The sequence below is a fragment of the Fulmarus glacialis genome, unplaced genomic scaffold, assembly GCF_000690835.1.
Source record: "Fulmarus glacialis isolate BGI_N327 unplaced genomic scaffold, ASM69083v1 scaffold1328, whole genome shotgun sequence".
NCBI lineage: Eukaryota > Metazoa > Chordata > Aves > Procellariiformes > Procellariidae > Fulmarus > Fulmarus glacialis.
This window is the reverse complement of record NW_009227369.1, coordinates 17,905-38,777: the sequence shown is the minus strand read 5'-3', so window position 1 is coordinate 38,777 and position 20,873 is coordinate 17,905. Positions and strand designations below refer to the sequence as shown.

At 37.9% G+C, this 20,873-nt stretch overlaps 1 protein-coding gene across 1 annotated transcript in view; it reads left to right on the top strand.

Moving 5' to 3' along the window:
* LOC104069585 (F-box/WD repeat-containing protein 11) overlaps positions 1-20,873 on the top strand; it is a gene marked incomplete at its 3' end in the record, with an annotated part of 50,667 nt that overhangs the window by 12,332 nt on the left and 17,462 nt on the right. Inside the window, exons 2-3 of the mRNA XM_009583108.1 lie at positions 9,735-9,797; positions 10,910-11,135. Of these exons, the coding sequence (XP_009581403.1) occupies positions 9,735-9,797; positions 10,910-11,135 (289 nt within the window). The remainder of the gene's footprint in view (positions 1-9,734; positions 9,798-10,909; positions 11,136-20,873) is intronic.

Here is a 20,873-nt window from a genome sequence, read left to right as displayed (position 1 = left end):
GTCCACACAGTGCAAACACTTTTGGAAATGATACTGCATTTGAACTACTTGGCTTGTAGGAGGTGCGTGCAAGCTGGTTCGGGGCTTTGAAACTGAGTGCTAATGTAGAAATCGTGTGTTGCAGGGATGCATCAGTTAGCTGTAAAATGTCTTGGCTGCTTATGGAGTCCTTGAAGTCAGCTGCTGTTTATGTGCTTAAATTCCTTGGTTAAAGTGGTTCTGATGGATGTACTAATTTGAGCAGTCAGCAGTGAAATGAAACTTTCTAAATAGTTTGTTTTTCTTTTACAAGTCCTATAAATGAACAGATGAGTGAATGTGAAGAGGTTTCTTTGCATCTGCTCTGGAAGGAAGAAAAGTTATTATAATCTTGACCCAGTATTTTCCCCTCAAGTTTTCATTTGTGACGTTTTCTTTATATGGAAAATAAAAGCTAAAGGGGCTCTTTACTAGGTATTGAGACAGTTTCTCAGGTAATATATACTACTTAATGTTTCCATTATACAAAAAAAAAAAAAAGCTTGACTTATGTAATCCTCCTAACTGCCTAACAAAATCCAGTTATTTAGGGTAGCTTTTGGTATCATTGTAGATGCAAATGTACAAATATGTTGTGCAGGACAAGCGTCCGTGATGCAGTGGAAGCTCTGAAAACTTGTTGCATTTACTTAGTAGTTTCAACGAGTTCACTGTGTAGGTAATGCAATTTAAAGTTTCCCTTGAGTCTTAAATGTACAGAGGAAAATCTGTTTTGCTTCGTGATGCATTAAGATTAGAAGTGCAAATAGGTTCTATCTAAATAGGTTTATTTGGAAAATTAATTAGATGAACCATTAGCAATATTGTTAGTGCAAAAACAATAATAGTAATTGTAGCTGAGAACTTGAGGTAACTTCTCTTAATTTAAAAAAAAATAAAAAGAAAACCAGTACCTTGCTCTTAGTGTCTGTGTATCTTTCTGCAGCCAGTTTGTCATAGCTGTAGTTCTGATGTTCTGATGTACACATTTTACTGTTAAAATTATTATTTTGCAGGCAGAAAGGATTTCTCTTTTGGGGTATTCGTACTCTAGAGTTGTGAAAGTTAATTCAGAAATGTTTTAGGAAAAGTGATTGCAACCGTTTGCAGCGATATTAATGGTAAGCCTAATGACTGCTTTAATATACTATTTAAGCATTGAGATTTTTCTGCTCTGGGCAAGAATATGGAGTGCTAATGTACTGCACACATCCAGTATCTGCCAAGAAAGGCTGAGTGACCGTATAGTTAAAGGCATGAACGGAGACAGCTGAAAAACAAGCAACACTTGTAAGCTGAAGGTATAATTAAACCTCCTATTAGGCTGGGAAAGGGCTGCAGAGTCCAGCTGGTTAGGAAATAAAGCCAGTTTTCATCTGAAGTAAGACATGATCAGTAAGCCTCAGGTGGAACGTTGCAGTAAGACTTGCTGGCTGCCCCTTACTGCTGGATGCTCTTTCACAACCTAAGATTTTTTTTTAATTATTATTGATTCAAATTCTTTCAACTCCCAGCTTGAGCTGAGCAAGTAGGAACTGTGGAAAATGTTACAGCAAGGCTTAATGTAGCCCCCAAACCTTGCCTAGCTGAATTTAAAACTGCATTTGCCATGTTTTTTAGTAAACTGATTCTGCGTAAAACTGGTACTTTCAGTTTTGAGGGGCAGGTGTAGAGAAAGTGATTAAAATACATATATATATTTGGGGCTCAACATATTTATATTCAGCAAAATAGTTTGCATGATGTGCAAGTTTTGCAAGCCTTCATGGTTTGGTACTCAGAATGGTGCAGGGATGAGTCATCAAATTGCTACAATTACACAATTCAGTACTCATTGTCCTTTTAAATACAACATATTAATATAGGATGGATACAGGCAGGTTTTGATTACTGACTCTTTACTCCAGACACTCAGAAAATTAAATGAGAGTTAGGGTGTGTTTGAAACAATTACGCAAGGACTGTGTTAGACATGATCCCGCAGTACCTGTTGAGGTAAGCCCGCCCCTAAGAAGTAATAAGCTATTACGTATTTACAAAAGAAAGCCCCAACCATGGAGAACTTGAATTGGCTGATGGATCAAAAGCATCCTCCCCATCTAATTTTAGAAACTATACCTACTGCTGAAAACACTGGATGTCTCTTGGGATTGCAGTAATTGTATTTTTTTTCTGGTGATGTCTGTTTGCTGAGTGGAAATACAGGCATGCTTGAAAATAGCTGGTAATTTGGACAAAAGTCGCATTTTTTTTTTCTTATTACATCCTAAATTGACTGTTAGTTTAATCGGTGAATAATTTTTTTTTTTTACTAACCTTTATGAGAATTTGTATTACACTGTTTCTAAAGTTCTAAAAGCCAGCAAGATGATTTTGCTGTTATGGTTCTTACTTCATCGGCAGTTGTGCTTTGCAGGTTGGGGTATGAATTACTGAATTAGCTGCTCTGCTGGGTAGTTTCAGACTGCAGTTTGTGCACACAACTGCCTATTAAAAGGATCACCAAAAACTTTGCAGTGGAGCCGGAGCCCTTGCTTAGTGTTTCATGGAATTGGATCAGGATTGTAATTCTGAACTGCTGATCATTTTCCTGTATAATTTCATTTTAAAAACAAGTTACGTGGTTTAGTCCTCTGGACACAGCCCACATTGATCTGACTTCTGAGATTAACTTAACGTTAAGTTAGACATACTGAATATTAAGAGATATGCAGTTCTGTATTTACAGAAGATCAGCAAATTAATTTTGTAATGAGGTTAAGGTGAACACTGATATTTTAGAAACAAAGTTAAAATAGTGGTACTAATTGCCAGTCATCAAAGCATTAGTGATTAAACAAGATAACCTGTTTAGTACCTGCTTGTATTCTTTTGAACCTGCAAAAATAATTGTTCTGGAACATTTGGGTGAAGAATGACTTGAGATTTTCTTTCTCTGAGCAGAGAGACAGGAGCAGGCAACTATTGCTTTTGGGGGATTTACTGATCTGGACAAAACTTCCTTAAAAGTAGGCCCTTGAGAGGTGTCGAACTGGGTATGTAAAAGCATTAGGTATCTTTTAAAAACATCACATCTACAACTTGTGGTCAAACTGTGGTGTTTGGTTTTAGAGACTTTAAACACAAACTGGATAATTGTCTGCTGGGACTGAATTTACCCTATCTTCCTGTAAACTTCTCGGTGGTTAGTCAGAGGCCAAATAAAAATGAGGCCTTATTTTCAGTATGAGGGGTTTTTTTCTAATTTTGCCTTCAGCTGTTGGATCTTTGTAGACTCTTTTAGTATTTCAAGTATATTTTTGTTTGAACTTCCAGCAATAACTACACTAAAATAAAACCTGGCAACTGGGAGAATAGCTAGCTAGGTAAGAAATGAAGCGTATTGAGCTTAATTTGTGCAGATCCCTAGTGCTTACATAAATAGTTTAATTCAAGCTGAAATAAGCAGTTACTAATACAGATGTCAAATATAGACATGTCCATGGTCAGCAGACTTAAGTTTCAAGTTAGAATCATAGACTGTCTCAAGTTGGAAGGGATCCATAAGGATCATCGAGTTCAACTCCCAGCTCCTCGCAGGACTACCTAAAACTAAATCAAGTTTAACTTGATGAACCTTAGAGCTTTGTTTTCAAAGTGCTTTAAAGTGACTGTGGACAGTGGATTGAGTTTATCTACCATCAAATATTTTCAGAAACTCTTTATTTGGAAAATCATTTGGGGGCTCTATTTTCTACTTTTCTCAAGGGATTATTTTTTTTTCCACCCTGCATAAACGTATGATTATCTCACTAAATTAAAAAAAAAAACAAACAAACAAACTGTATTTTATCTTGTTATATAACTAATGGAGAAATATTGCAGGGAACTGTTTTCTATAGGCAACGTGAGTGACGTTAAACCCATAGCAGGAGGTATGTTTTTGGTGGTGCTGTCTTCTTTGTAAAGTCAAACATCTTTATTGCCCAGATTTGAATAACCGTCCATACATTTGTACGCTTACTCCTTTGGTACGGGAATCTTTTATGTCATTCCTCTGTATATAGCCTATGACTAAGCTTATGAAGAAATTTTTTGAAATGATGAATCTTTGCAGTGGTTAGGATAAGCACACTTTGTCAGTGACCACCTATTTCTGACCTGGCACTTGGAAGCACTGTAGTATTTTTGCATTTCTTTGCAGACTGGTATATACAGATTTTGAGGGATGTGATAAGTAAGGGATTTGGTCCTTGCAGTGAGAAGAGTTGATTCACATCTTGTGCAGTTTAAGTTAGTGGTTTTCCAACTTCGTTTAGTATTTGTGCTACAGTATATTTTTATTAAGAGTTTCTCAGTAGTTAAAAGAAGAAAATCCCTTCCTATCCCTGGTCAAGTATCAAGATGTTGTTAATAAACACTGTTTAACAGGTTCCTAGATTAGAAAATGGTGACCATGACATCCTAAGGAGAGGCTTGCATTCATTTTGAAATGCTCTAAACCATACAGGGTTTTCTGGCAGGTTTAAAAGCAGCAAGCCATGAGGGACACATGCTCATTGCTTTTAGATGGTAAAGATGGTTACCCAGCTTTCTTCCTTACTGATGTGGTCCAGTTGTCACATAGGACGGTGGATTCCTCTCCTCCTCTGGGTGAATGTGTAATTAATACCTTCAGCAATCCTTGTGCTGGCAGAGCTGGTTTCAGAAGGCAATTTGAGTATACAGAGCTCGAGCTTAATCTGCTGTGTTTGACTTCAAGATATCCAAGTATGTATTAGTTATTTTTATCATTTCTTCAACTTCTCTAAAGTCAGATGTAGATGTGATTTGCTAAAGGAGATCAGAGCCTGTTTAGCTCAACTTTCAGTTTTGCTTATTTTGTAATTTTAACTGAAATTTCCTGATATCTTTTCCAGTGAGTGGGAATTTTCTCAAAAATTAGATTTTTAAAGATTTAGCTTGATCTTTAACTCAGATCAGAATTACTGGTGTAGTCTCAAGGGTAGTGGGAAATAGAAGTTCTTGTTTTCTATTACTTTCCCTTTCATTATAGCCAAAAATATAATAATTGAAGACTGCTATTCTTTTTTTCAAGATAACACAGCTATTCTCTAGTTTTATCCATCCATCCTTTTTATCCTGTGAATCCAGTCTTTGGTAGGGAAAAGTTTCTCATTGAAGAAACATAGCAATGTTGTCTGCCTTGCTAGGTGCTACTGCTGCTACTTGTGTGTCTTGTCCCAGTTCCCAGGATTACTGCTATCACTTCTATAATTGCTCTCTCGATACTGGAACTAAAACTGGGTTAAAGAACAAAGCTGCACCATGCTGTTTCTCTTCAGAGTTAATTAAGTGACTAAAGGCACTCCCAAGTCCTGAAGCATGGTGCAAACCTAAGTGTTACTTGCCTATAGCTAACACAAATCTGGTAGAAATCTGGTTAGCCTGTACAGGTTTGATAGATTTCTGCCAGAAAAGATGCAGCTTTTTTTCATATATCTGATGAGTGAGATGAGCCTTGCAGGCTGAATGCTGTTCATCTACAGAAAAACTCAGGTGCTTTTGCACCTAATGTCATACAATCATACGTATGTGGAACTATTATGCTTGAGACGCCAGTTTTAGTTGCTATCGGGTATTTAAGGATCTTAATTGAAACTGTGATTTATGAAGTTTTATAATACCTACAAAATTTTTTGCCTTTGGGGATCATTCATAGTTGGTTTTGTTTTGGAAGCTTTTCATAATCTCCAAAGGAAATGAGCTTTATGTAATTATGCTGCTTGTCAGTACCTCTTTCTCCCCAAGTAACTTTTGAACCTGTTTGCCATGTTCATCTGCATCTTACAGAAATCCCAAAGACTTGAGGTACTGTGGAGCAGAAAGACTAAAGAAGGCTTGGAAGTTACTGCAGAACTAGGCAAGGAATGTGGGATGCAAATATTCAGGAAACAAACTTTTAAAATTCTACAGCTTGTAGAGCAATTTGTAAATTTTACTGCCATTGCTGGTTTGCCATTAGTGAAAATAAAGTCAGAGGCTTTCTTCAGTATAACTTTATTCAGTTGGGTTATAACAACTATAAGGCAACGGAAAATATCTATGCTTAGACCCATTGTTATCACTTCGCTGTTGCTGCCGTTCCCAGTAGGGGATGGAGAGCGCTTATTCCAGGCTGACTAATTAAGGAATGACAGCTGGTTGGAAATATCATTCTACTTTTGCAAGAGCTGTGAGCAACTTAACAAGAATTTCTGGAAAAAATGAACTTATAAACAAGATTAATTGACAATATTTAGAAGCTACGCTTCCGCTGTGAGAAGCTGCTAGGCTCTTGTGGTTGTGGCGGTAAAAAATCAAGCCTGTTCTTTCAGAGTCTGCGAGTGCAAGTCAGTCGTATTGCAGGTGTTCATGGCCTTGCCAGAGCAACTGAATGAGAGGTCATCATTTGCACCAGGTCTTGGTGCTGTTCAGCAGCAGAGCTGCAGCGAAATGGAGTGGAGTCCGTGTCAAGTCCACTTTAAAGCTGCTTGGGAAAACTGCGGAGGCGGCCAGCACGGTAGCTTTGTGTAGAGGGTGGGTGGGGTAAACAACAAGGTACAGGTTGAGAGAAGGGAACAGCATGATGAAGGGAAGAGTTGAACTTGTAGATGCCTATCTTCCTTCTTGCACAAGAGCTGGAGGCCTTCCTGAGCAAGGACTAGTGACATCAGCTGTTAGGAATTTTGAAATTCTTCCTTTGCCAAGTGCTGTGGATGTACAGGACAGATTAGAGTTGTCTAATTGCTTCTTCCAGACAACAGGACAGAATCCACCTGGTCATCTTTTAGTCTTCAGTTAGTAGGCTTAAGTGCTTTAGAGACACATTATAGTCTGTGTACAATATGTAAAATCCATTCAGTTAGGATGTATGTGATCTGGGAAATAACCCCAAAAATTAAGTGTTTAAGACACAAGTAGAGAGAATTTATTAGGAAGAGAAGATAAAACAGGGAAAACAAGCTCTGTATTCAGGAGTGGAAAGAACCCTCAAGCTCTAAAATATAGTAAGAAAATGTGGAGTGAGTGTAGGATGGGAAGAGGGAGAAAAAGCAATAAACACTGTAGTACATACCATTAAATTAACGCAGCTACCTACTTCCCAATTAAATACATAAATACAGTGTTAAATTTCCAGCCTAAAAATCAATCCATGTAGTCTGCCCTCACATTCATGGCCCAGATGTTGAGAGGTCATGGAGATATCTCTCAGCAGCAGTACTGCCTGTGCCAGGTGCCAGGTTGCCCATTTGTGGATCTAAGACACTGCCCTCTTAGCCAAGACTGTGCTCTGATGCTCTGAGGGAAGAGGGACAAGTGGAGAGGGGCAGGAGAAATGCAGTCGTCCTACTTCTTCTCCCTTCTATCAGTGGACATGCCAAGGATGTAGCATCTCCTTAAAGTCTGCTACCCAGTTTTCTTTACCTAGGCAACAGCAGAGGCACAGCAGAATTGAGTAGATGCACACCGAAGACAAAAACTTGCTCTGCAATCAATAGCCTAGTGTGGAAGTCTCATCATTTTGGTGAAGTTCATGTTCTTGCATGTTTTGTGTTACGGTGCTGCTCTGCTATAGTTTTATTATATGTTCCTAGAATGAAAAGATGTAACGTTTAGGAGACAGTTCTTAGCCTGCGTCCCAGGGAGTTAGCAATGATATCTGAGACGTGTCTCAGTAAAGGAGCCGAAGAAAGGAATGGCAGAGTCTCGCCGTGACCTACCAAAGGAAAGTTAGGTTGGGACTAAATTGATGTAATGTGGGATTTCTGCTGAATATGCTGATCCAAGCCATCCATGTTTGATATTCTCAATGAGAGTTCCTGTTCCTTGCTCTTGCTCATAGGATCAATGCATGTATTTATCCTTCAACTACAAAAGGGGATGAGATGTTCCTTACTCATTTAAGCACACAGTAATTGAAAACACTGTTAACAACATATAATCACTGTAGTGAGTATTTCTACACATTCAAATTTAAAATAAAATTTAAAAAAACCCCTGTGTAATTCTCTGGAGTAATGTTTGCTGGTGTAGGCCAGTTGGGTACCAGTAAGTCGACGGCTGATTTCTGCTCCCTCTTGCGGCACCGTGCGGTGGGAGAGCATCATTCGCACATCGTTTGCACATCAGTGATAGTGCTGGTTACGAACAGGGTGTAGTTATGAATAACTGGAATGGCCCTCAAGAGACTGTAATTTTGAAAATGTGGAAAGAGGGGTTTACTTTTCCAGTGTCAGTGGTGTGTGTATGTCCAGAAACACTAAAATACATGTATCTGTGGAGTAACACAAAACCTTTACTGCCTATGTCCATTTTTTGATTCCTCCCTAGCCACCTCCTGGGCTTGTATTTGTCATTGTTACGTGCGTCATAACCAGATAATGTAATCTTTTGTCTGTGTTGCATGTTTTTTCATACCTAACTGCAATGCAGAAAAGGGTTCAAGGTAAACTTCAGACAAAGCACTGTAGTCAGGCGGTGGAGGAAGGCTTGCCTGTAGGAGTAATGCTGTTAATTTTTCAAGTTTTCTGGTTTTGGTGCGGTCCATCCCTTATGCAAGAAAGTGGAGGAGATGAAGCGGTGAATGCTTTTGAGGTGGAATTGTGTTTTGAATGGGGGTTGGATGTCGTCGTTAAGGAGTTAATCCATAATCTGTGATGGCAAGAGTAAAGGAATTGTGTGACTTATTCCATCATGTGTTTTATTTCAATGTGTTGTTCCTCTTTCTGTTGAGACAGCTGATAGAGGGGAAGAAAGGTGAAATAAATACAGACAATGTTTTAAGACATTCAGTGTTTCATGATAGCCCTCTGCCAGTTAGCCAGTGTCTCCTGGGCATGAATAATGGGGAGGACAGGGTTGGTGGGAAGCTAAATGAGCAGTAATTGCCTAGGTGTGGGGTACCAATGAGTAGGTAGAAATAGATGGTAACTGTGGTATGGACAGCAAAAGGGAGCAGATAATTACAAAATAAAAAGGGAAGAAATGAGAGAAGGATTTTGAAAAACTGAGGTAAGCTCTGAAAGAAACACTTGCAGCTGAATGTTTATAGAAATTCTTACATCTCATTCTCAAACAAAAGGGAAGAAAACAGTAGGGAGGAACAGTTATGATGTGGGGAGAGCACTGTAATTAAGTCAGGGTGAAGAAAGATGGTGACTGCCAAGGGTTATAGGACACAGACTGTGGCAGTGAATTACAGAGACGTTCTGCAGAGATCAGTCCCTCTTCCTTGTGGTAAGCTAGAGCTGGAAAAAAAATTCATATTCTGTTGCATGTAAGTAGAGTATAGTGAATTTTTTTTTTTAATTCCCCCAACTAGACATATGCAATTTAACTTTGGCAGAAAGTGCTACTTGATTACTTTGACAGGTTTAATTACTTTGGCTTGAGTAGGATGAAAGTGAATTTATTTCCCAGTGAGAAAAGCGTTGAAAGGCTGCATGAAAACCTGTCAGAGGAAATTGAAGAGGGGTTGGGGAGTTATCTTTACAGTAAATGGAATTGATAAACATGTCAGTTAAAAGGGGCATTTTTTTATAATACCCAGGTTTTGTGGCCAGAAATCTTTGATAATTCCGTTCACTGGGAAAATGAATTTTACCTGTTCAATTGATTTGCTTTTTTATAATGCTTGTAGGGCAAGGAATTGCTGTGGAATAAAAAATTGAAGTCATAATTCTTTCTTTTCCTAGAACACGTCAGTAATGGAGGATCAGAATGAAGATGAGTCTCCAAAGAAAAATACCCTATGGCAGGTAGGACTAACATTCACGTAGAAAGAGAGTTGGCATGTTTTTATATGTTCCTGCTTTTGAGAAACTTCCAAATCTTGCGTCTGTGTAATCATCCTTGTATGTAGTTGACTGTATCACCCTAAAATTAGCTCAGCCTTCAAGTGAAGGATGACGCCGATGAATAATACTTGAGAAATTACTAGATCTTCTCAGATTTTGTAGTTTGTGCTGACCTTGAAAGGACAACTCTGCGTCAAAGGATACTTGGGAATACAGTTCAACCTTTCTGAGCATGTGACTGTCATTTAAAAGGAAAAATTCAACACCTACATGTGGCAAGGAGTTGCAACCAATTTGCTTTGAAGAAGTTTGGGAATATTTCAGAAAGCTGACAGTTGTTCCCCAGCAGCCCTTTTGGTCTCCTGAAGGGCTCAGAAGAGCCTGGAATCAATCTTTGGTTCTGTTTACTGATTAGCAATAAGTCCTGGGGTGTTCTTCTTGTAGCATCCTTGTTTGTAGCTAAAGCTCCCAGGATTATAATGATGTTTTTATGTGGATGTCCCAAACATTGACATGAGCTGTTTTTCAAAAACAAAACAAGCCCTTGACATCGTGTAATTCTCAGTTTTCATTTATGCACAAGCAGTTCAACACTGACATGAGGGTCTTGAATTTTTGTTTTAATTAGGGTATTAATACCCAACTTTGATACATCTCTAAATGTGTATTATTTTAACTGCTGGAACCCTTGTAAATCATTTGTGGAGGCAGACTGTAGTATGCAGTAGAGGCAAATGGTAATATGCAGCAGAAATCACTGGTTTAGTCTGGAAAAGTTTGTTCTAAGAAGAATTAAGTTCCTTGCTGTTTAAATGGTAAGAGGTGTAAGGGAATTGAAGTCTTTCAGTGTAAGAAGTAACTTATAATTATGAGCAAGGTCCTTTCATTCATCTTTATCTATGAAAGATGAAATTTGTATGGTGTAACTCATAGCTTTAAGAATGTATTTTAAAATTTAATTCTGTTGGTTATTTCTTTGCATCATCTCACATTTTCTTCCTTGAGAGAGTTCTTATAAAGCTGTTCCTGTTCTTGTTGATATTTAAATACTGATACTCCTTTTCTAAAAACAGATAAGTAATGGAACTTCATCTGTGATTGTCTCAAGAAAAAGACCATCAGAAGGAAACTACGAAAAGGAAAAAGACTTGTGTATTAAATATTTTGACCAGTGGTCTGAATCAGATCAAGTTGAATTTGTGGAACACCTTATTTCACGAATGTGTCACTATCAGCATGGACATATTAACTCTTACTTGAAGCCCATGTTACAACGGGACTTCATCACTGCGTTACCAGGTAACTTAATGTTTATTTTACAAGAAGTGTGTTTATAAATACTTTTTTTTGTTTAATACTTAGGGTGTATGCAAACTTTTCGGAACATCCTCCAGATTTAGATTGTCTCGTATAAATAAAGTGATGCTTCCCAGTCAAAAGAAGTGCAGGAGGGTAGCTGAAGTCATTCACTTCTGTGATTAATTGAATTGGCCACTGGATGCCAGTGTTGTTCCATGTAAAAGTAGTTGTGAGTAGCATATCCTGAAGAATAGTTTGTGTTTAAATTGGAACTGAGTTGTTGTAAAAGTTGATCTCTGCAAGCTCTGGTCTAAAGTTCCTTTTTCATACAAACCCCATGTGTGTAGAAAATACTGTAGAGATGGTGTCATTTGTGAAGTCTTTATTACATTTTAGCTTTGTTCTAAGTTTCCCAAATCTTAAATAAAAAGCTACCTGCTTAGATGGGTGAATCTAGTTTTCCTGGTCTTGTTGCTGACTCAAGAGCAAAAGCACTTGTGGATTTTTATTGTATAGTCCAGCCATGATTCCTTTCTTCACTTGCTCAGAACCTCTTCTGCCACCGGTCAGTGTAAACCTGTATCAATAGTTTGAATATGAAATCTGTTCTTACACTTGCTATATGCATTTCTTCAAAAAAAAAAAAAGGAACAGTAATAATTAGGTATATAGAATCTTTAGCTTTCAATCTCCTGGTAAGTTGTATATTTTAATTTCTGGAAGGAATTGTATCCCTGGATTTTTGCTGCTGGGGAGAATGATTCATTTGATTCTTTGAAAGGTAAATATGTGTACACTGCTTCCAGAGTGGGAAATAAGCATGAAATAATTGGTCAAAATGTTCTGTTTGCCACTGGCAGTATAATAGCACGGATTCACACCTGCAGTGAGTGAGGTCTCTGGATGTTATCCCAAGAATTCCAAGACATGACAGTGAGTGCTGAGGGCGGATGAGGAGGTGATACAAATTGTAAAGGGAATTGGAAACTGGTATTTTTCTGAGCACAGGGACCACTGAAGTAAAGTTTCTTTAAAGGTTGGTTGTATTACAAGCTCTGAAGCTTTTGTAGCCATTGGTGTGCTTAGGTGGTCTCGTGTGTATGGGACAGAGTGCTGCTTGCATGTTGCGGGTTTCTGTTCTCTGTAGTGCTGCTATATTTTCACAAAACCTGGAGGAATTCAGCTTTTGGAGGTGGTGGTGGGATTTTGGCTCATCTGGTTGAAATGAACTACTTAGTAGTTGGAGGGGAATGAAGAACGTGGGGTAGGACACAGGAAGTGATACAGAATCTCGTATGTGCTCTATTTTCTTAAAAAAACAGGCTTAAGAATGAGAAAGAGGGCTATGAAAGGGAGGGAGTGTCCTTTCCCCCACACCTCAGTTTCATGGAAGTTATTTTATAGAAGACTAAGCTTGCCTGGCCACACACATAAAAATGTGCTCCTCGTTTTGACTGCAGAGCTGTCTCGTTTAGGTAATGCGGATGTTTCTTCCAGCTTGTTTTCAAAATACTGAATTTTGATTTCTCTAGGGAGTGTCTAGGATTAACTAAAAAATAAAGTGAAATAGACAGTCATCGTCATCATGTGCAAGTATGAGCTTCAATAGTTTTATTTTTTTGCTTTTATTTTATACTTCAGGGCTGATATCATGGAGATAGACAATTCTTTCATATTATATATCTATTCCTAAGAAATTTTTGGGAGCTGCATAAGCTGACACTTATTTACACCACATTTGTATATATAAATACATATTTATATTTACAACTTCTGTTGCTTTTGAAGATGTAAATACTGGGAACTGTTCCCATACTTAGCCTTTCTTAAAGGTAATGTGGTGTTTTAAGAACGTCTGTATAAATTTACCCAAGAACTTAATCTGAGTTGATTGAAATCAATCCCGCATTGGACTAACATCACATTAAAAGATAACAGTAAAGTACTGCCTTTTAAAAGATAGTTTCACTTGTCTTAAAGAAGTAAAATTCCTTTGTTTTAAATGGAAATAGATTATGCTTGCTACTGTCCCTACTGATTTTACACCTGTGAGAATGCAGGAAAAATGGAAAAAGTTTGTTGTATCTGGCTTCCCTTCGCTTCAGTGAAAAAAAAGTGATAATTCTGGTGTGCTTTTCTGTAAGTGGTGGCAGAATGTTTAGTCTGCAGGGTCTGTTCTTACAAGTTGGGCTGTGGTTGGGCTCTTTCCTTTACTGCAAATCACCTTTGTGGCGTATGACTAGCTGTATCAGCTATAGCTGTATGGCGTATAATTGTATCAGCTATTGCAAGTCCCATTGATCAAGTGGCTCAGAAGCCTGTACTCATTGTTTTTCCACATCTGCCAACAGTGTTTCCTCTAGCATGTCAAAAACAACTCTCAAAAGACAGTGGTCTGTAATGGACAGCATAATTGCAAGAATAACTTATGTCACCTCTGTGCTTTTATTTCTTTTAATCATCTTCAAGATGTTAATATTACTTGCATGGTCTCATCCATATTGTGCCCTTTCCTTTTTGCCCTTTCCAAATTACAACTTTGACCTTTGAGCACTACCTTGTCACCCTTGACTAGGAAAGAAAGTCCCTTCCATATCAGTTTTGTGTGTTACAAGTGTAAGAGAACCGTACGCTGTGTCAGGCAAGTAAAACCCTGCCAGGCTTCTTTTGAAATTTGTTTCTAAAATAATAAAAGTCTGTGCAGTTGCATGATCTAAGTGAATGCTTTGTATCTAATGTTAGTTTTATAGAGTTGACATCCCACATTTGGGTTTAATTTTCATACAAAGTGATATTTACAATTGAGCTTTGAAATCCCTGTGGATTTTAATTGTTTTAATTTATTATTGAAATTCAACCAAACCTTCATCTGGTACCTATAATCAACAACAGCTGTAATTTTTCACCATTTTCTATAAAACTGCAAAAGCTCTTGCAGAGGCTTAAGAGTTGGGAGTAATGTTTTTCTTTGAAAAGTGTACCAGTAAATGCTAGATGCATTTTACTAAACAAAATTGATAGGTTTTAATACCTATTTCAGAAAGTGTTTATAAAACTAAATGCTCACTGTCTTTTAATGTAAAAAACGTATATGCAGCTACTTCAGGCCTTCATATGTCTTAAACTTAGTCCTGCACGTTGTCTGAAATAATTATAGTGGGTCTATCTAAATATCTGTGCTTTGGACCTGTTCCTACTATGTTAATTAGGGTAAATATTTTACTTGACATCTTTTTTTAATGTGAACAAATTAAATCTGTGCACTTCTGCAAGCAGTAAAAATCTTAAGAACAGACTTGGTGGCAAAGCAAAGCATTTGTGTATTTGTGCTCAGTATGCAACTTTCAAGGCTCTGTGTATTCATAGAAGATTGCCATATTTTAACATCAGAAAACACTTGAGTTTCTGACTTTTAAAAATGTGTTTTTAACTGTGACCAATGTTATACAGAATTATCAAAATTATGCATCTTAGTAAAGGGCTTCTGCCTAGTAATTCACAGCTGATCCTTAGAACTCAAGGAAATACTGGCTTCATAATGAACAGGTTGTATGTGTTAAAAGTGTACTGTCCCAGGTTGATGTGCATACATGTGTATGTTATCGCTGTTGTGGAGATGTGGTAGCTGATTGCAGTTAGCTTTTATTGAAAACCTTGGTTTAGCTCAATTAAACATTAATGAGCATTTGGTACTAGGATTACACCACAAGCAAGAGTCTGAAAAAGCCTTGGGTTAATGAAATGAATAAAAACAAGCTGAGCACTTGTCATTTGGTTTTTGTCTCTCCAAACACTTGATCTGATAGGCAGATCCTTCTGCAGATAGGCACTCAAGTCTAAATCTTCTCGAGAACATCCCTAACCTGTAGAAAACAAAAGTCACCTTAGGAAGGAAGATTTTCCTTGTACTTTGAGTTTATTTGGAGATTTACTCTCTTTAGGAAACGTTTTCTAGCCCTATCTCTAAATGCTTGGTGTGTATGTTACAGTGAAATGTTTTTTTTAAAAAATTGGATTTTGAGAAGGACCTGGGTCTTAGCCTGATACTTCTGAGTTCTGCACATGCCACAGAAGGGCACCAAACACATTGTAATACCCAGTCCTGTTTGCACTCTGGAGCGTAGTCTCTATCGCACAGTTTCCCGAAGTGGAGGAGAGGCTTTGATTCGGGATGCTGGGGCCAGCTCTCCGGTGGCATGATGAGTTTTGTACCTCTCTTTGTCTCAGGAGATGGCATTAATGACTCCTGGTCCCTCAGCAGCGATTTGCCAGCTCCTCACCTCTGCTTCAGATCGTCTTGTCGATAGCCAGAAATGGCAACATTGATCTCTCCAAGAAAGGCTTAGCTTTTGGGTGAATTGGTGGTGGTACTTTGGTCATTCAGTTTGCATTTCCAGACTTGAAGCATGAGAGGTGGCTTTGGATCCAGATTTTCGCAACTGTTTTTCAGAGGATTGTTATTGCTCTTTCAAATGCAGTTATGTGAAAGACTGAACAATTGCAAAATGTTCCTGCTTTGTCGTGTATAATTTTTCTTAATTGGTTCTGTGCAACTACATTTAATGTGGAGAACTATCTTTTTGAAAAATAATGTTTCACAAGGAAAAGAAAACTAAAAGCAATTGAACATGATAAGTTGATGAATACGCACATTGTCTTACTCAGACATCACATTCATTTCTAAATAGGAAATCGTAAAACCATGGACATCAACAATCCTATGTTCACCTCGTGCTAAAAGGTGAAAGGATAGAAAGCAAGCCCTGGTGTGTGCTGTCTACATCCTGACTGTGATCCAAATACTTTTTTTATGGTCTCAAAATTGTAATCTAAATCAAATTCTTCTGAAACTACTTAAATGACATGTACATTCTTACTCACACAAAGGATTTAAAATACAACATATGGATTTCTAATAATGGAATATGCTCTGTGCGGCATATGAAACTCCTAAAGTGTTTGTACTTGACTTGCCTGTTTTTTTCCTAACTCTGAAAGGCATTTCGCGTTCCACTCTCAAGCTGACCAGTGTCTTCTGAAAGATGATACAGGTATGCTAGAATAGCGGGGAAAAAACCAAAACCACCACCAGCAAAAAACCACAGAACCATGTGCTTGTTGAGTTCAAAGGATGCTTTGCAGTGTAGCCTTTTTATTAGGTTGGTTATTGATAACTTTACAGCTCCTCTGAGTTCTCATCTCTCTTTCGGGGGAGGATAATTATTTAGTTTGTTGCCAGGAGATGGCAGTAACAGATAAACTTTTAAAATTTTTTTTTGTGCATGAACATCATTTGAACATCTTCTATTTGTCTGTTGCTTTCTCCCTTGGGAGTTCTTCATTTCACATCTGACATGTTCATGATCTTTGCATTTCAAAAATTGCTCAAAACTGTAAGCGATAAGTGTTAGCAATATATTCAAGTGCCAGCGTGGCTGCTTTGTCCCATAAGCTTTCTTTAAGTATGTGGTTGAAATAAGTGCAGAGTTATGGTTCGCTTAAATGCTTTTAGTCAAGTACTACTAAGTTTCCCCCTTCTAAGAACATGAGTTTACATGTGTGATGGTTGTTTTACTAAGTTATGCCAATGAAGCAAAATTATACTTCTCGACTTTAGAATGAGAAAAGCATCCAGTAGATGGGTATCTGTTCAGCATGGATCCTGCCGTCCCATCTTTATGACTACTAGAGATAAATAGCGGTGTTTTGACCAAAACGTGCCTGCTAAGGACAGCTGTTCCTTTGGCCGTACAGCCGGTTTATTTGGTGAACTTTGCATCATTCATTTGCTCATTCACCTGCAATCTTTCAGGTGCATGAGTAAAGAATTTTACACCTTAAAAGTGCAGACATTGAAAGATTTGCCTGTCATCAGTGTATCTTGTGCTACTGGCTTTTTTGGAACCCAGACATAGCTGGAGTGTGTTTTTCTTTTAACAAAGAGGAATTAGGGTCATCTGAAAAGGTTAGTTTGATGTGTGCCTCTGCTCTTCTGCCATGCCACTGCTGATTAAAAATGCCTTTCAAGCAAAAAGGACAGGACAGCATCCTTGTATCTCTGGGAGAGCTGGAAACCAAATGTCGGTGCTTTTGTCATTCTGCCACATTTTGCAGAAATACTGTTGCCATCAGAGCATCTGCATCTCTTTTTAATAATTTATGGGTCTGCCAGTTTAACTGTAACCTACTTCTGTGTTCACTCTTAGTTTCTTCTAACTTCTTGCAAACTTGGCAATCATTCATTTTTCTATTTAATTAGTAAACTTGAAACATAGTAGCCTGATACTGGTTGAACTGAATTATCGTTTCTGTCATTTCTTAGCACTACAGTCTCTTTTATTACCCATTGATTTGACTAAATATCCTTGCGTGAGGTGAATATTAATACACCTTTAGCCCTGAACTACGGTACACATGCTGGGAGGATAGTGAACGCACTAACTTACTACTCTGGAGAGGGAGAGGAGGGTGATTTAAGCTCAGATGTTGTATAATGGCTATTGAAAGAAAAATGGTGCAGTGAAATGGGAGCCTTAAATACCTTTTAGACAGGAACCTCAGTATACTGCTCTACTAATACAGAGTTTGCAGTTATGGTGGTTAATTGCCATACCCTCTGCACTGTTTGCTTTGGGAACTACAATGCTTTATGTAGAAAATTCTTCCTCTTCAAAATGTGCTGTGTGCTGGGGAAAATACGTAGAGGACTATGTTGTGTGATTGCAGCATTACAGATGTACTAGACAGTTGCTCTGTATAGGTTTTAGGTTGTTGAACACGACTACTTTGTACTGAAGTCTAAAATAACCATTAGATCTCTTTCCGCTAAAACACAATGTGTGCCCTGTTGGTCATACCCGTAACCTTTAAAATCAGAGAAATGCTTACTCAGCAGACCCCTTTGTTTTCTTTATTTTTATCTAGCTGTGTCCTCTGCTTTGCACAATGAATTAGCTTGTCGTCTTGATACCCAAGGATTCATGATTTTAAGCTAACTCTTGAAAATGACCTTGCAATGATTATATTTTCCAGAAAAACCTTGAGAGCTGTTTCAAATTACGTAACATCACAGTAAGATAAATATATCCTAAGTAAATAGTGTTTAGAATCTCAAAGTTGTTATTTACTAGAAAGATTGGGATATGGCAGACTGGAAGACCACTTCTACAAGGTAGTTAAATGCCCTGGTATTTTCTTCAAAGTGCTGAAGTAGGAGACGGTGCAGCTTAAAACTGCTCTGAGACCTGGTATTTTTAGGAGAGGATTTGCTGGTTTGGAAGTGGTTAGGTTTGAGATCCACCAGTTATTTGGACTTTGTTACGTTTCAGTTATTTGAATCTGTTGTTATGCCTGGTATTGAAAAATTTGTATAAACCCAATTTACATTGTAGGAGCTTTCACCATTCTTTAAAGCCTTTTTATAGTTCTCTAAATTAAGTAGAAGAAATGAACAAATGCTCTTCAACTACCTGCACTGGTTTCTTCTTTCTATTGCTGTTCGTTTTTATAAAGGCCATGCCAAATTTAGCATGCAGTGGAGGACTACATGAACACAATTTCTTAATTCTTTAAAAAATTAACAGTAGTTTCTTTGATTTTTCAGGACTATTTGAAGCCTAAAGTAGGCCGTCATGAGATAAAGTGGAAAATTAAAAAGGTCGTCATCTCCTAGCTTGAAAGATTTTTTTCATGCTTGGCCAACTGGCATATGTTATTCATGAAAATGAAGTTATTCTAGATTTCTGATTTAGTGGAGTTTTTTGGGAAAGCCAAATTGCAGGTCCTTTGAAATAAGTAACAGACTTACCAGTGATTTTTCTGTGGGACCAGTGACACTGTAGTTGGAATATGAACAAGAAAAGTTTGATTGCTATTTTAAATTTAGTGCAAGTATATTATCGAAGTGGTTTCTATGTATGTACCTTTACTCAACTACAATCAAGTTTTTAAATCTAACACCCTCAGCAGGAGAGAAGATCCAGGCAAAGACCAAATGCATGCAGCGTTCCACCTGTTTTATGTCTTGATAGATCTGTAGTGGCAGCTTCCTGTATTAATCATTTTTGTTGATGTTCTTGTTCTTTCTATCAGCTTCAGCTTAAGTACCTAGTGCTTTTGCATAAGTATTAACTGATATTTATGAAATAATATATCGCAGCACATTGCCTTACAAAGACCTGGATCAATGGGCAGGACCCCAATTCTGCTATATTTGACCTTCTGCTGGCAAGTTGAGTGCATTGGATATGTAAATCTAACGCTACTATGAAATAAAAGGATCACGGGGGTTAATAAGCTGCTTCTGGTAGCTGGGATCTTCATGATGAAAGTCAGTGTTTCCCCAGTCCACTAGTAACTACTGCTTGTCGACCAACATACCTTATGCTGCAGGTGCAGTTAGAGCAGGAGAGTTGCCCAGGTAGATGTTGTTTTTAGGATGTCTAAGTACTGCCAAAGGACTTTCATTTGGAGTAACATTGTTTTACTTGGGAATTTTCTTGTTGGTACATTGCTGAACTCATTCTTTGACCCAGTAAAGCTAGCGTCATCAAATCAGCAGTACGCAAACTCACATGTCACTCCGTTGCCGTAGAAGGTAGTGTGCCCCGAGGGTGGGAGAGCAGCAGATTCAGGGAAGATGCTAAGATAATATCTCATATGGCTATTGTAAATACATTGGGAAATCTTTGTGCAGCTAAACTAAATTTACTTTGCACTGGAATTTACGGTACAGAAGCTGAGCTGTTACCTCATTAGTTGAGAGTTACTTGACACCTGCTGATCCTGAGGTTTCTTAGCTGGTTCTCGTACTAGAAACAATTGCATCCATTGGCCCCAAAATAAATGCTCTATTGAATGTTAGTCTGATATACTCAACTTGAAGTTGTTTCAAAAAACTTGTCCATCTTGAATTTTTCTCTAGCTAACGAGAAGCCTCAAAACCCCCAGCTTCTGGTAAAAGTAATTCAGTAATAATTTCTTTAAATACGGAGTCTAGTGACAGTAAACCATGAATGGGGATAACTGCCTTAGATGTTAATTGCAAATGGTGCTTTAACGAATTATTGTCAAACTCATTCTCATTGATTTCCTCTTCCTACACCAGGCTGCAGGGCATGGTGTCTTTGGCATATGCTCTGCCACCAGAGCCCTGAACAAAATTCAGGAGTGGACTTGGCACCTGCAGATTACAGAAAGAGCTTAAATAGAAAAGATGTCCTTGCATTTGATGCAAGAAAGTTTTTTCAGAACCTTTGCTTATGCTTCTACTGGATATGTCTGCACTTGTTCCTGTGGAGTCCTGTCTTCTGATGAGTTGAATTATCTATTGTTATATGTAAGGGAATAGTAAAAGAATCAATATTTTAATTTTTTATTACTGCTGCTTAGTAAAGCATCTGCTTGAAGATGATCATCTTTTTGGATCATGTAGCCCAGTGCATTCTGTGCTCAAAAAGTCCAGTATTCTGTGCCCAGAAGAAGCAAAATGCTTTCTGCTGCTTGCATATGATGCGGAATTTTGGTTTGCGCTCGCTCTGTGGAAATCAGACAGTCCAGTAGGCAGACTGTACTAGAAAAGGAGTAGAGAGTTAGAGATATTTTGGTGTACCTGTTTGGATTGATTTGTAACTGGTGCTTCTATGTATGATAATTTAATTATCACATTGCTCCAGTGCCTTAAAGCTATGTTGGCTTTCTCTGAATGTATTGCAAAACTTGTTTAGTAGTTTACTGTGA